Raw genomic sequence first — 14064 nt, 5'->3', positions numbered from 1 at the left:
TTTTTCTGGATGTGAATTTTTTTTCAGCAAAGAACTGTCATCAGACAACTGCAACTAGGTAAATTCAAAGAATCACCTATGTGATTACACAGTGAGTTAAACCTTATTACCACCTATATCCAATCTCTATAAAAAAAGCACAAGAAACTAGAATTCAGAGAATTACCTAAAGAAAAAATATATCTTTAAGTATCAAGGAAAACATTTTTAAAAAGACCAAGAAGAGAATTATCACAAAGCTCACAATATTTTTTCAAGATACTTCAGATAACATTCTAAGCTATTGTATAATACACACATATAAGGCACATAATAAGAAATAAGGTAAATACACATTTATTTAAGTATTAGACATTAGTGGTAAAAAAACCTCTTAAAGGTGGGGTTTTTTCTGCCCCCAAAGATAACCTTAACAAAAATAACTTCTTTAAAACCTATCAAACCATCACAGACCTGAATATTTTCCATAACATTGTAAACAATTATTTAGAGAAATGCAAAAATTTATTTTAAATCACGACTATTTTCTTGTTTTATATTCTCCAAAGTACTATTACCCATCACTTCATAGTAAAAATAGGACATCAAACTTCCATCCCACGGTTAAATCAACCTAAATGTCTGATCCTACAACTTGAAGAAACTTGTGAAATATCTTTATTCCACAAGGAAAAGGCACTGCCTTTCCTCTAATAATTTAATCTGTAGGAACAGCACAGACTTTTTATTTTTATAAACAAGTTATTGTAGGAGTCGGGTTTCAGGAAGAATGCTGGATGAGGCACCCTGGGAAATGAAGTCCAAATGTACTCCCATGAACATGGATAATGAGGTACCCCTGGTGATTGGTCAGAGGAGTCACGTGTTACTTTGAACTCCCGTACATAAGGTGTTGTTTCATTTGAATAAAGAGGATTTGGCTCTGAACCCCCAAAGAGTAAGCCGGGCTACTGTAATTTATTTTCGTATTATATTAATATGACACAAGTTATTTGTAAAGAACTGCCAAAGTATAAATCCACACCCTGGTAACATAAATACTATTTAGAGGATACTCACAGTCACTGCTTGCTTTTCTTCAAGAAACCCGAGCGCTACTTTGCATTGAAATTAGTGTTTAATCTTCGTAGAGTATATTTACCATTTTGTTAATAATACTCTTTGTTTGGTGTATTGTAAAAGCACTCTAAAATGTTTTCTAAGGCTAATTTAGAATAAAAACGTAAAGGATGTTCTCAAAATATAATTTTAAGTAGGAAATTTGATAAATATTGTTGCTAAAGCTATTTCACAGAATAATCTTTCTATGGATCACATACTTGCAGATAGAATCAGAAAATTCAGAATCATCACCTAATTCTTTGTGTATGAATGAGCTTCTTCTTTTAAGAGACAGAGCTGGTCTCAGCTTTCTCAGTCTCTGAAGATTTTACTATATTAAAAGGAAAGTGCACAGAAAATTCATATTGTAGATTTTGAGAAGGAAACTCGGAGATGCTGGTTTTCTCCAAAGTCATGATTGTGAAGCTCAATGAGAGCGTGAACTGCTTCTTCCACAGAGCCCAGTTGGATAAGACCCATTTTGCAATCTTTCCTGAAGTACAATAAAAACCATTATTAATCTTCACCAAATTTTCACTAACCAACACAGAAGAGTCACATAAGTGGTTGTTTTCAGCCATATCACACACACTGAACACTTGTACAGCAAAAGAGTCAGAACTAGTTATGCACCTGCTAAAATGCAAAGATAACAAAACTATATAAATTTTGCAAAAATGGCCTAAAGCCATGCCATTCTTTCATAACACCGGACTTCAAAAAAGTGGGTCAAAATAAGGCTTGAAGGCCTCTAGGAAACACTTGTATTGTCCATATAGATGGGATTATTCTAGCCAGTATGATTGTGCTAAAATAATGTTGCCAAGTAACCTTGATCAGTGTTAGAGCAGAGACATTATCATCTTTTATATGACATTTCACATATATTCAGCTTGCATTTTTTAAAGAAGTAAGCATTTACGTTTCTTAAACTTACTTTACTTTGAACATATATTTGTCAAAAGGGTGCATATTTTTGATTTAATTATGATAACATAGCATCTCATTTAAAATTTTAAGATTAAAATTTTCATTAAAATTGTCACTGCTTTTGCCTATAGGTATCTGTACATGGAATTCTGCCTATAGTTATAAATACATGGAACGTCACAAAAAAGCAATAGCCATCTTCCAGGATGAAAGCTTGCTCAGCAATTTTACAAGAGAACTTACTGGAAAAATTTGAAGGCTTTCACAGTAGATCCTTTACTTGCAAAAAGGTTCTTCAAATCATCAACAGTAACAGAAGGCCTAATTGAAAAAAAAAACAACAAACAAACAAAACCAAAACAAGCCCCTCTCAACTTGTAGAAGAGCACAGAGTTCTATAATAATATGGAGATCTCAATCTTGGCTTCTAAATTAAATTTGAACAGCAAAAACTATCTCCACCAATTCAAACTTTGTCAACACTTCAGCCCAAACAACTTGGCTTAGTGCTACAAAATTATTTCAGCTACACTCTACTGCTTTTCATCCAAGCCCATTTCTTTCTCAGTTAAATTCAGATTGCATAAAATTCTCTTAAGATCTTAATCAGTACCTTCATGAATACATTTCATCTTGAAATTTGAGTGATTGTGCTTCATGTATTTTCAGTTCTGAAGCTTTTTATTTTATTCAAAAAGCCATTTTCTAAGTGTCTTATAATTTCCTTTGTTACTTGGACATAATTCCAGTTTCCTCCTTTCCCTCCCTGCACAGCTGCCAAACAAAAGAAGCCTGTAAAAACTTATATTTGGCTGTTACTCCATACATTGTTGACAACATTCTAGATTTAAAAAAAAGATTGTTTCAGTCTTAAAGAACACCATTCTTAACACCTTTTTTTTTACAACTTCTGCTCTATGTAAGAGGTCTGAATTCTGTAGAAATTACTCTTTTAGAAGTGTAAGAATTATTCAAAACTGTATCTATATTAAGTAACAATGTCAATGACAGATTTGTTGTCATGTAATTCCAGTACGTAATCTCAAAACACGTCTTTAATCTTTGTGAAAATTTGTAACACAGAACTTAGTAGGTAAAAGAACAAAACCATACTCTCAAGAAAATATAAACTGATTAAAACTCATAAAAAAGATCATTCAAACAGTTATCCTCACTGCTAATGATAAAAAAAGGTACAGTTAAAGGATTCACTTGTTGTTAGTTATACAGCAGAATGACCCATAGCAGAATGAAGGCCAAGGGAATGTAAAGCTTATGTCAAAATTTGTAACTTAAGAACACAACCTAAAAAACATCTCTTCGAGAAAATCATACGTGTAGATACTCACGGGATGTTGGAGAGATGCAGGGTGGCAGATGGAGGAAAAATATTTTGGCAGTTCTTAGAGCCAGGATTCTTAAAGCGATGTAAAGGGCTATTGCTATAGTCCTTTGTCAGACCTTTGTCTTCTTGCCCTTCACGAGGAAGTTGAATTGTCTGATATTTTGAAAGAGTAGTATGCATGACCCTTCCATAAAGCCTCTGTCCATTCAAGTGGTTGATAGCTAACCAGTGGAAATTTAATTTGAACAGGAATAAATGGAGGGGAAGAAAAGATGATTCTTTAAATACTAATATTGTTTTCTATTCAGTGCCAGATTTCACATTCTAAATTTAAACTGAAACTTGCATGTCTACCAGGTGGGCTATGCCACAACATTATATTTAAAACAAGTAAAAGGATGTAATATAATCTCCAGTCTAAATGCAACAAAAATGCAAAACATCATTTCAATAAAGAACAGTTGATTATTATTAAAAAGCTAGATATAAGATGAACTACAGGAAAATCATATGATGTATTATTAAGACAAACTATGGGAAAATTGTATGATGTTTTAATTCTAACATTTACTAGATTGAGATTCACAGGAACTTAGTTTGTAAACCACTAAGAGTATTATCAACATAAGTAAGGAAAAGTTTGTATGTAGTAATCCAGCACAATGATGGATTGAATTTGTTTATGCTTGTCACTGACAGAGGGCAAATTCTTCCTTTATATTATGCTCATGCTAGTTTGAAGCATAACTGTGCCTTAAAAATCAATACCTAATTGAGCCTGGGTTGCATCTGCCATCTGAACCAAAGCAATTCCTCTTTTCTTAAACATAATCTTCACACGATGCACATTACCATATACACCTGTGGAAATACAGAAAGGAAATCTTTTCATAGCAGCAGAAGGGCAAGTCTGTTTCTTTTGATTAACATTAGATTTACAAAAAATAATCATCTCATTCAACAGCTTGGTTAGAATATTAGTATGAAGGACAGTTTTGAAGTTTGTGTATTATTTTCTGAGGCTCCAAAATGGAGGAAAACCCCCAGGATCTTAGTCATAAAACTGCATGTTTATGTTCAGCTTTTAATCAGTGCAATAGTCGTCAGTCCCCTTAACAGAGGCTTATTAAAATACTACTATGCCAAACATTGTCCCCTGCAATTAATGTATGATCCAATTCTATACAGCATTTCCTCTGATGCAATATTTGTTTTTTCCTCTTACTTTGTCTTCCCATTTTTGTAGTAAACAAACTGGACCACACATTGAAATTCATCTGACACTGTAAATCTTTTGCCTTTTTTGGTATCTGTGGCCTATAACTCCTGACTCAAATTACTGTAATTTTAAAACCAGTGTATTCTCTTGTGCATTTTTTGGATATGGACAAAACAATGAAGCTTGAATTAACCAGCAGGTGTCAGATAAATAAAAAGAATGCTAGCCCTGTGGTTTCTCAAGGGATATTTGACATATCTTACCAAATAGGATGAAAAGTCCATATGGTGTGATGGCCTGTTTAAATGATAAAATGAGTATATTATTTCTAAAGCCATGCAAATAAAGACATCTATTCCATAAGTGTATGGTAAACAAAAAGAACAGAAGAAATACTGCATACCAATACTTAAACCTGTCTCTCCAAAAGCCATTCCCTGCAATAACTACAATGTACGGCACTCTTGTTAGTATATATTTGCAATGCACGTGTGAAATACTTGAACAAGCTAACACTTCAGCTCATGCATATTCGTCACTCAAGACTCAGTCTGTCATGCTGCAGAAGTTATTAATATTTTAAGTAGCTTCATTATTTGAACTTATTCTAAGCTAGCAGCTCATTCCCTGAAAAAATGAAAGACATTTGCTAAACTAAAAATAGAAAAGAACATTCAAGAACTCCTTTCTATTTTGTAAACAGCAGACAACACCTATGAAACCAAACCTAGTTGCTTCAAAATGTGCTTGCTTTGCCTTCAATTTTGTCCCCATTCCTTTATGTGATGACTGTGACATTCTAAAGTGATATACATACAATTTAACTGTTTATATATGAAGCGTATAGAAAGTGGTATTTAAACTGTGTTTGAACAGAAGCTGTTCAATTAAATTCTTGTATGCCAAGCACCAAAGAAGATCATTTACATCCTAATGCAACCAAAATTTATTCAATTGAGCAAAAGTTTTGCCAGTATTAAAAATACCTGGGTATCAGAAGCATTACTTACACCCTCTAGCCCTATTCCTTCTTATCTCACAACATTTGAAATGTGTAACAAAATATCTGAATTTTTCAAAAAAGGAAGATACTGCAGCCTAAGTGCAAGCCCATACCCATTTATTGTTAGCATTTAGTAATAGAGAACAATTACTATCAATGTGAAATTTAAATTCGTCAAGAGTTTATCTTTCTGGCCTAAATATTTTAATTCAACATGGAGGGGTGTTTTTAAGAAATTTCTTATCCAAATGAGATCTCAATATTTTTCTAAAAAAAAAAATGTGTTTGGAAGACAAAGCCAGGTAATTTAAAAGTCGCAAGGAAATGTTCAAGTGCACACTAAAACTCTGCAATGGGGAGAAATACAAATTGAAATAAGCTCAATAAGATTTTCTATACATAGAAAAAGAAGTGACAGGGCTCAGACAACCACTACTGAAGGACAAGTGTTATGCGGTTGCCACAAAATATATTTCCAACAATTAATGTTGTTGTACATAGTTATTTCACACCTTTTAAGAAGTTGAGCATTATTTAATGCATTGATACTGTAACATGCATTACATCACAAAGTTCTACATGACTCCTTAGATGCGGTTAGTATTATGTAAAGGAGCAATGTCCTAAAAATAGCTCTGACCTATCTTTGACATATGCTTATTCTTAACAAACACACTCTTTTAAGATTCAGAGAATCATCTTGAATAATCAGCTGCAGAAAGCATATCCACAGCCATCATCAGAAATTCACTGATAGGATGTGTTGACAAATCAAAGAAAAAGTGACTTGTCTTACAGTCCTATCTGCAGCTGTTTCTTTTGATGCTTACCATGGAATTTGGCTGCTAGTACAAAAACAGAAACAAAACAATTACTTAAAGAAATGGTCAACAGATTTTTAAACCTCAGACTATGAAGGTAACTTCCACTTTGCCATCACTTCTAATTTTAACAGTTTTATGATTAAGTAAATGTACTGAGTGTGTAAAACAAGAATTTTACATTGCTGCAATAGGACTGCTTATCAACAATCAAGTAGAATTGTATTTTAAGTTATGGCCTTGGTAGAGCTTGATTTTTGGTTTTTTTAAAAGATGTACATGGCTTTTAATTAAGCACAGATCAGCCTGTAATATTTGACTAACAGGAGTAAGATTATAGAACAGCCTATGTCACTTCCACTACAAAAATAACTTTCCAAGTTGTCCTTGGTAATTTTACTGCCAACATATGAAAAAATCAAAATCTGTGTGGTACTTTGAAAAGTGAACATGTGTATATATTCATTTTTAAAAAAAGATGTACAGTGATGTCAATAGCAAAGCATACCTGTGCACTTCCTCTCCAACCTGGGAAAAGTTGCAAAACTAGAAAGATTCTATTCATGTTTAGAAAGCTACTTGATTTGGCATGCTTTCACCTCCTTTTCTCTTCCCTTCTTTTTTTCTAACTCCTTGTTTTTTAATAAATGAAAAATCCTTTGCCCTCTTTACAGATAAAGCAGCACACAGATGGCCAGAGTTTTTCAACCTCATCAATATTATAAACTACCTCAAACAAGTATAGAGCTGTCCTGTTTTTTATATTAGCAGCATAAAGAATTTCTCTTATTCCTTCAGCTAACATCCATTTCCAAGAAGGATTCTGGCTTTTGGTACAAGGTGATACTTGCATCAGTTCCACCAATCAAACTTACTTCAGGGTTGAGGTTGCTGACTAGTAAAACAGAATTTCCTGGAATACCAGTAACACCAGGAATCTGTCCAGACACTGTTGACGGGGTGATTGTGAGAGAACCAAGTGCTCCAGGAGCAGCTGGAACTGAAATACCTGGAAGGGTATAAAGAGCATCACTTGACATCTCAAAGTGGAAAAGAAAGAAGACAAAACCAGGTTATGTTTGGCAAAAACATCAATATTCAATTTAAAAACGCTTTTAAGGAATTTAGTTATTAATAGTACCTGACCAATAAAGCAGGAAGTGCTTCCCTTTCAGAGATGAAGAAATATTCAGCTACCCAAACAGACCCAAACAGAAGGGGACACAAATTGCAGTTCAAGAAAGAAGAAAAATAATTCAGCACAAAAGTTTATCCTGTGTTAGAAAGGAAAAGATCACTCAGTTTAAAAAACTATTTTATTTCTCACTTTCTAGCCAGGAAAGGGGAGACTTCCTGTATTTGCATTGAATATCATTAAAGTCTGATGATTCTTAGAAAAACAGATGCTTAATTTCTTCCTTGCAGGTTATATTTATCATGGCATTTAATTTCTTATTAAACTATAAACTACATCAGTAATGTTTTTTATTACAGAAAGTAATTTTACTGAGTTATATGAGAAAGAGAATCAGAATTACTCAAAGGGATACTGTGTTCTGATTGCTATATCTGAAAACAGTTTGCTTTAAACAGGTGTATTCAAGTAGCCCACTAGCCATAACTACAAATATCACATTTTTAGAAAATAGAAACTTACCAGCACCTTGAGGAAAGCCCAAGGGTTGGGCAAATCCAGCAGCCCCTGGATATGATGGGAATATCGTATTTGGAGTGGCTAGAGAGAGAAGACGCATCTAATTAAAAGAGATTTTAAAAGTTTTGGAAAACAGAAGAGGTTTCAAGACTCAGAATCAGCTGCCAGTGTTGCCATTCTGATTCTGTCTGTCGTTACACATCTTATAAAACATTTGCGTTAAAATCTCTCATTAAAATCCAAGATTCTATGTTTTACAAAGACAATTTGGAGACACTTTTGAAGGAAAATATTCTGATCAGCCTCAATGTCCCTCTCTAAAATGAAGTTAGGGCAAAACATAAGGTAGACAAGTCTGAATAGGAAAGCACAGCATAGACTAGTATCCAATAAAGTTAATATGTCTGTAGTGTTCAACAGTTTTTATTCACATGATGGACGTGCATTCTAGAAATTGCTGGAAGTAAATATAGTCAAAGATGTTTTGCAGTGACAAGATAAAACTATTTCCTTGATATTTCTAAAATGAGTATAAGCTAAACAAGACAAACAACAACAACTGATCTGAGATTCTGAATTTTACTAGCTGCTGAGATGCATAAAGTATATGTATTTTGCTTTTTAAAGAGATGTACTTTCCCAGTTTGCATAACTTCATAAATAACCAGTGGTTTTTATGGTTCCTCTGGAAATCACAACCATGAAACAGATTTGGAATAGCAACATATAGACAGTCCCAGCCTCACAGATGGCTCAGTGATTTCCACATTAGTATGTGGAGTTAAATGCTACCCAAGGCAGCAGAAAAACTTGTGTTCTAAGAGGCAATTAGGTACAAGCCTGAGTTGTGGATTCTTTCATATGTTAGCAAACACCACATTTTTTCTCTAAAATGGGACATGTATAATCAAGAAATACACCCTACAAGCTTGGTAATATGTCTGTTTTACTACTCAAATCTCCACCATTGACTAAAATACAGCCACATTCACTAGTGAATGGTCCTTGATACAATGTATGATACAATACCATAAGTATCCATTATGAATTACAAAAGCGACAAATGGAACAAACACCAAAGATCAAGTATTCATGAATATTGCATCACATTACACCTACTCTTATCTGTGGCAACAAAGTGTCTTTCATACAAACAACCGAATACATTTATCACACGAAAGCAAGTAATTTTGTTCTTGAAATACATGTACTGGTGCATTATCCTGACAAGTTCTGGCAACACAGTTATTAATCACTTATTCACAACCTAAAAATGGTAATGGAACATTAACAAAGAAATAGATAAACAGCTTTTATTCTGCCAAATAAGACTTGCATGTTGCACACTGATACCAAAATCAGGCATGTAAAAATTGTCAAACTGAACTAATGCTGAAAGATTTGGAATTCTTTGTGGCCTCTTTTTTTTCTTTAATGTGTAAAATAATTTGCTTCATGGCTAATAGCTAGCTTTCAAAGTAAGCTAATTCAGGTATCTGTGCTTATGCTCACTGGGTGAAAGAACTCTTTATGTGCAAAATATTCACAAAATCTGTGTGTTTACAGTGTCTTTTCCAACAAAACCAAAATTTAATAGAAAAAAAGAGAGAAACAAGTTTCAAGAGCAGTTCAGTTTTGCTATTAAGACAACTTCGAGTCTAGGAAAAAAAGTATTATTCTGATAGTTACCTGCTTTATCTTATAATTCTCCATCAAAAATACATCCACTAGTAATAACACAGGAAATGCAAGTGCTGACATGACTCACAACATCTTTTTCTCATGTTCTGTAACTAAGTCTATCAGAACATGCCAATGACAACACATACATGTTGTCACCACCGACAGAAAGGTTAAGAAGCATGCTTTTCCTCATCTACAGCTATTTTCTTAAAAGAAAAATATCTATGCAGCTGCTTCACTGTGATTTCACTATAAACACTTTTTGGTAAAAAACTGTAATATGAAAAATGAGAAGCTTGGAAGAGTGAAGGGGAGGAAATGGAGCAGCTTTCATGTGTTATCTTACAAAAGCATACAGTTATCTTTGCAAGCTCATCTTTAATCTATTCTAATTGTACCTTCACCTTCCAATGACATTTCAAATAGTGCAAGTCTAATCAATCAGAATATATTAGACCTATAACAGCATACTTCTATAATGCTGTATGGCAAATTCTGCTCCCCTCGCTCCACCCCTCAGTATAAAGACAGTTGTACATAAAGTAAAGATCCAAAGCCTGTCTTTAAGGGGAGCAGTAAAAACAACCAAGAAAGTAGTAAGAGCACCTCACATTCTTGTTCTAATCTAAGCTAACTAACTCAACTATCCAAAAAATCAAACGAAACCCAGTATCTGCCCTAGCCATCACAGAAAACTGAAGGAAAAAAGGGAATTATTCCCGCCACCCTTTCTACTGTGCTAATCAATTGGACAGCACTTAGATACCTATTCAACAGCTAAGGCAGCTCATACCTATGTATTATTGCTAACCATTACCATTAGAGAGAAAGAAAAATAGCTAAAATAGCTCAAATTGCACTGTGAGCACTTCAGGTCATCAGACCAATGTGTTTGGTGATTTGCATTATTCCTAAAGCTAATTAAATGAGCATGGTAGAGCCATTTAAGCCAAAAGGGCTTCTCCAGAGTCACTTCAAGCAGACACTGTCTCCCTATATGCCATGGAAGTGAATTCTAAAATTCAAGAAAACTTCTAAAATTTTATCTTTCAGAAGGTGACTACAAACATTTATAAATGTGGCATTTTGAATTTTCTTATAGGTTTTTTTTGTTACAGCAGGCAGTTATCCTAAAATATACTCAAATAAGAGCCAACACCCTTAGAACACTTATTTTCAAGCAGCCTTAGGCAACCAATGTTAATTGGTGATGACTTTCACTGACCATACTGATATGCAACATTTATTATATTACCTGTACTAATAATAGCATTCCAAATCATTTTACAAATGCAGCTTTTTGACAACACCTTGAGTTTGCCCATGAGCATTCCTCATGTTATAGTTACAGATATTAAGTTATCTTGAGCTGGACTTTCTGCTTTCCATACAAATCTTTCTGGACCTAACACACAGAAATGTATGCAAAATGTACCCTTCTAGGAACTTGACATGAAACTAGAGCATAAATGCAACATAAAAATTATTATCTTAGTGTGTATTTATCACTAGAAGTGAAGGTTTCTTACCAAAGGTAGCAGCTAAAGATGCATCCAGGGTTCGTTGGCCATCACCAAAAGGAAGATCAACGCGAGTGAAATCTCTGCTTTTGTCATTGTTGTACTTTACTTTTAGGGTAGTTAACTTGGAGAAATCAATACGCAGAGTGCAGCACCCAGGATAGATACTGTGGCCATCCAGAGACTGAAGAAAAATAATTACATTTTCAGATTCAAAACACATTGCAGCAGCCACTGTTATAAGTTTATTATTGCAGCCTTTCAGTACTTACGTGGCCTGTAAGAAAGATGGGGACAGACCTATTATCAGGGCCTGTTGCGACAGGACAAGTGGGTCAATTTGGATTGGAGATGAGAAAGAGGCTTTTTACAATGAAGCTGGTGAAACATGGCATAGGTTGCGCAGAGAGGTGATCGATGCTCATTGGACTGGGCTCTGAGAAACCTGATCTAGTTGAAGATGTCCCAACTTATTGCAGAGGGGTTGGACTAGATGACCTTTAAAGGTCCCTTCCAATCCAAACCATTCCATGATTTTCACCTTGCAATTGTATCCAAATAGTAATTCATCCTCTGTTTTTAAAGTCATCGATGGTTTTAAACACCAAGTAGACAATTATGCTGCTACTATCCTTACCTAAACATCCTGTGTACAGTTCCAGTGTAGTCCTCTAGTTAGTAAGTATTACATCACTTTGTGCCAATTGGACAAAACAGAGCTTTAAGCATGACATGACTTTCTGTGTTTCTGATCTCATTTGTCTCCCACTCAACACACAATATCAGGTGCTAGTACCAATACTAATTTGGAAATTCTTACTGCATGGAACTGACCCTTACATAAGCTGGTGAAGGGTCTGGAGCATCCTGTGAGGACCTGCTGAAGGAGCTGGGGTTGTTTAGCCTGGAGAAAAGGTGGCTCAGGGGGGACCTTATTGTTCTCTACAACTTGAAAGGAGACTGTAGTGAAGTGGGGGTTGCTCTCTTCTCCCATGTAACAAGTGACAGGACAGAAGAAATGGTTTCAAGTTTTGTGAGGTGAAGTTTAGATTGGATATTAGGAAAAATTTCTTCATCAGAAGGGTTACCAAGCATTGGAACAGGCTGGAACAGGAAAGTGGTGGAGTCACCGCCCCTGGAGGTATTTAAAAGATGTGGAGATGTGGTGTTTAGGTATATGGTTTAGAGGTGAACTTGGGCAGTGTTGGGTTTATCATTGGACTCAATGACCTCAAGGTTCTTTTTCAGTGTAAACCCCTGGAGCTGGGCTTGACTTCAAGTGAAGCGACAGAGCAGATGGATCCTGTGCTGCAGATCGGCCAAAAGAAGTGGTGGGTAATTGTTGTGGCTAACTCCCTACTGAAGAGGACAGAGGCACTCATCTGCTGACCTGACTGCTGATCTAAAAAGGTGTCATCTGCCAGGAGCTTGAATCACAGATGTAATGCAAAGACTGCTAAGGCTTTTCCACGTATCTGACTATTACCTCCTGCTGCCGTTTCACATGAGAACTAAAGACAGCAAGGGTAACTTGGGAATTATCAAATGGGATTTCAAAGTTCCACCTGAATATGAGGAAGAACTTCTTTACTGTGTGGGTGACCGAGAACTGGAACAGATTGCACAGAGAGGTTGTAGAGTTTCCTTTCCTGGAGATATTCTAAAGCCATCTGCACACGAATCCTGCACAATGTGCTCTAGGGAACACTGCTTGAGAAGGGAGGTAGTACTACATAACCTATAGTGGTCCCTTCCAACCTTACCCAACCTGTGAATCCATAAAATCCATTTTCTTATGAGTAGCTACGCTCAGAAAGATCACTGAAGTAGTATTTTCTGCCTATACCAGTCATAAAAGAATCATGATGGATGAAGGGGGAAGAAAACCACTCAAAAGATACTGGTTTGTCAAAATTATTTAAAATAATTTAGATTGAAATTTTAATTTCTGTGAAATCTTTAATTAGGTGTAATTTATTATAACGACTCTTCTTCAAGAAAAGATACTATTGCTAACAACCAGCATATAAATCCAACTACATTTACTAATTTCCAATATATTCTTAACTTTTGAACACATAGTGAATTTACTTGCTGAACTAAAGTGCAAGTAGAAATACATAAATATCCTGAACGTTTAATGTTGAAGCTGAGAATGAAGTCAAGTTAAATAACAAAAGTAAGGTAAAAGTTCCATTCTATCTCATCTTTCAGCAATTTTTTTTTAACTGAATCCTAATTACCACTCAATACTTAGAGGAATCTATTCTATATACTTCAGTGGGAATTTTCTGATTCTATTTCTCTTTAAAATATGTGGTCACCTCAATATTAGTAAATAAATAAAATCAAAGTGTTTCAGGCTTAACTTCAAGTAAGTGAAATGTTTTATTTTTGTCTTTATTTTTAACTTCACAGTTCAAAGTATTATAACCCAATGATTTTAACAGTGCTGTCCCTTCTGCAAAAGTCCTAAGTACTCAGCTTTCAACATTTAATTATAAAACTACTCATCACTGAGGAAACTAATTAACAGTATTTTTTAGAAATTAAAATATTTAGTCATTATAAGAAAACTTTAAGAATAAGTTGTTTACATAAAAAATATATTGAGTATTTTCAAAAAAAAATATCTGCTGCTATACAAAGTGGAGGAGAATACTGGTGGCACCTCTGGGGCAACATGTTTAGGAAAGGCTAAAAAACCAGTGTGCGACAGCTGAGACGTGAGATGTGAGAAGCAAGTGAGAGAACCATCCCTATAGACACCATGGTCAGAGGAGGGGGA

General features: G+C 34.8%; 1 protein-coding gene across 9 annotated transcripts in view; it reads right to left on the bottom strand.

Annotated features, from left to right (window-relative positions):
• Window positions 1–14064, bottom strand: part of PTBP3 (polypyrimidine tract binding protein 3) — a 55262-nt gene that overhangs the window by 16113 nt on the left and 25085 nt on the right. For 2 of the 9 annotated variants that reach the window (XM_064642572.1, XM_064642580.1), the window contains 8 exons: window positions 11286–11460; window positions 8077–8154; window positions 7295–7428; window positions 4859–4892; window positions 4145–4237; window positions 3381–3597; window positions 2275–2352; window positions 114–1594 (listed from right to left, as the gene is read on the bottom strand). In XM_064642572.1, coding sequence (XP_064498642.1) covers window positions 1462–1594; window positions 2275–2352; window positions 3381–3597; window positions 4145–4237; window positions 4859–4892; window positions 7295–7428; window positions 8077–8154; window positions 11286–11460 — 942 coding nt within the window. In that variant the 3' untranslated portion in view covers window positions 114–1461. The other 7 variants (XM_064642573.1, XM_064642575.1, XM_064642576.1 and 4 more) reach the window with 5 other exon arrangements.

This window comes from Pseudopipra pipra, chromosome Z (genome assembly GCF_036250125.1).
Source record: "Pseudopipra pipra isolate bDixPip1 chromosome Z, bDixPip1.hap1, whole genome shotgun sequence".
NCBI lineage: Eukaryota > Metazoa > Chordata > Aves > Passeriformes > Pipridae > Pseudopipra > Pseudopipra pipra.
The sequence above is the reverse complement of the archived record's forward strand: the minus strand, read 5'-3'. Positions and strand labels throughout refer to the sequence as shown.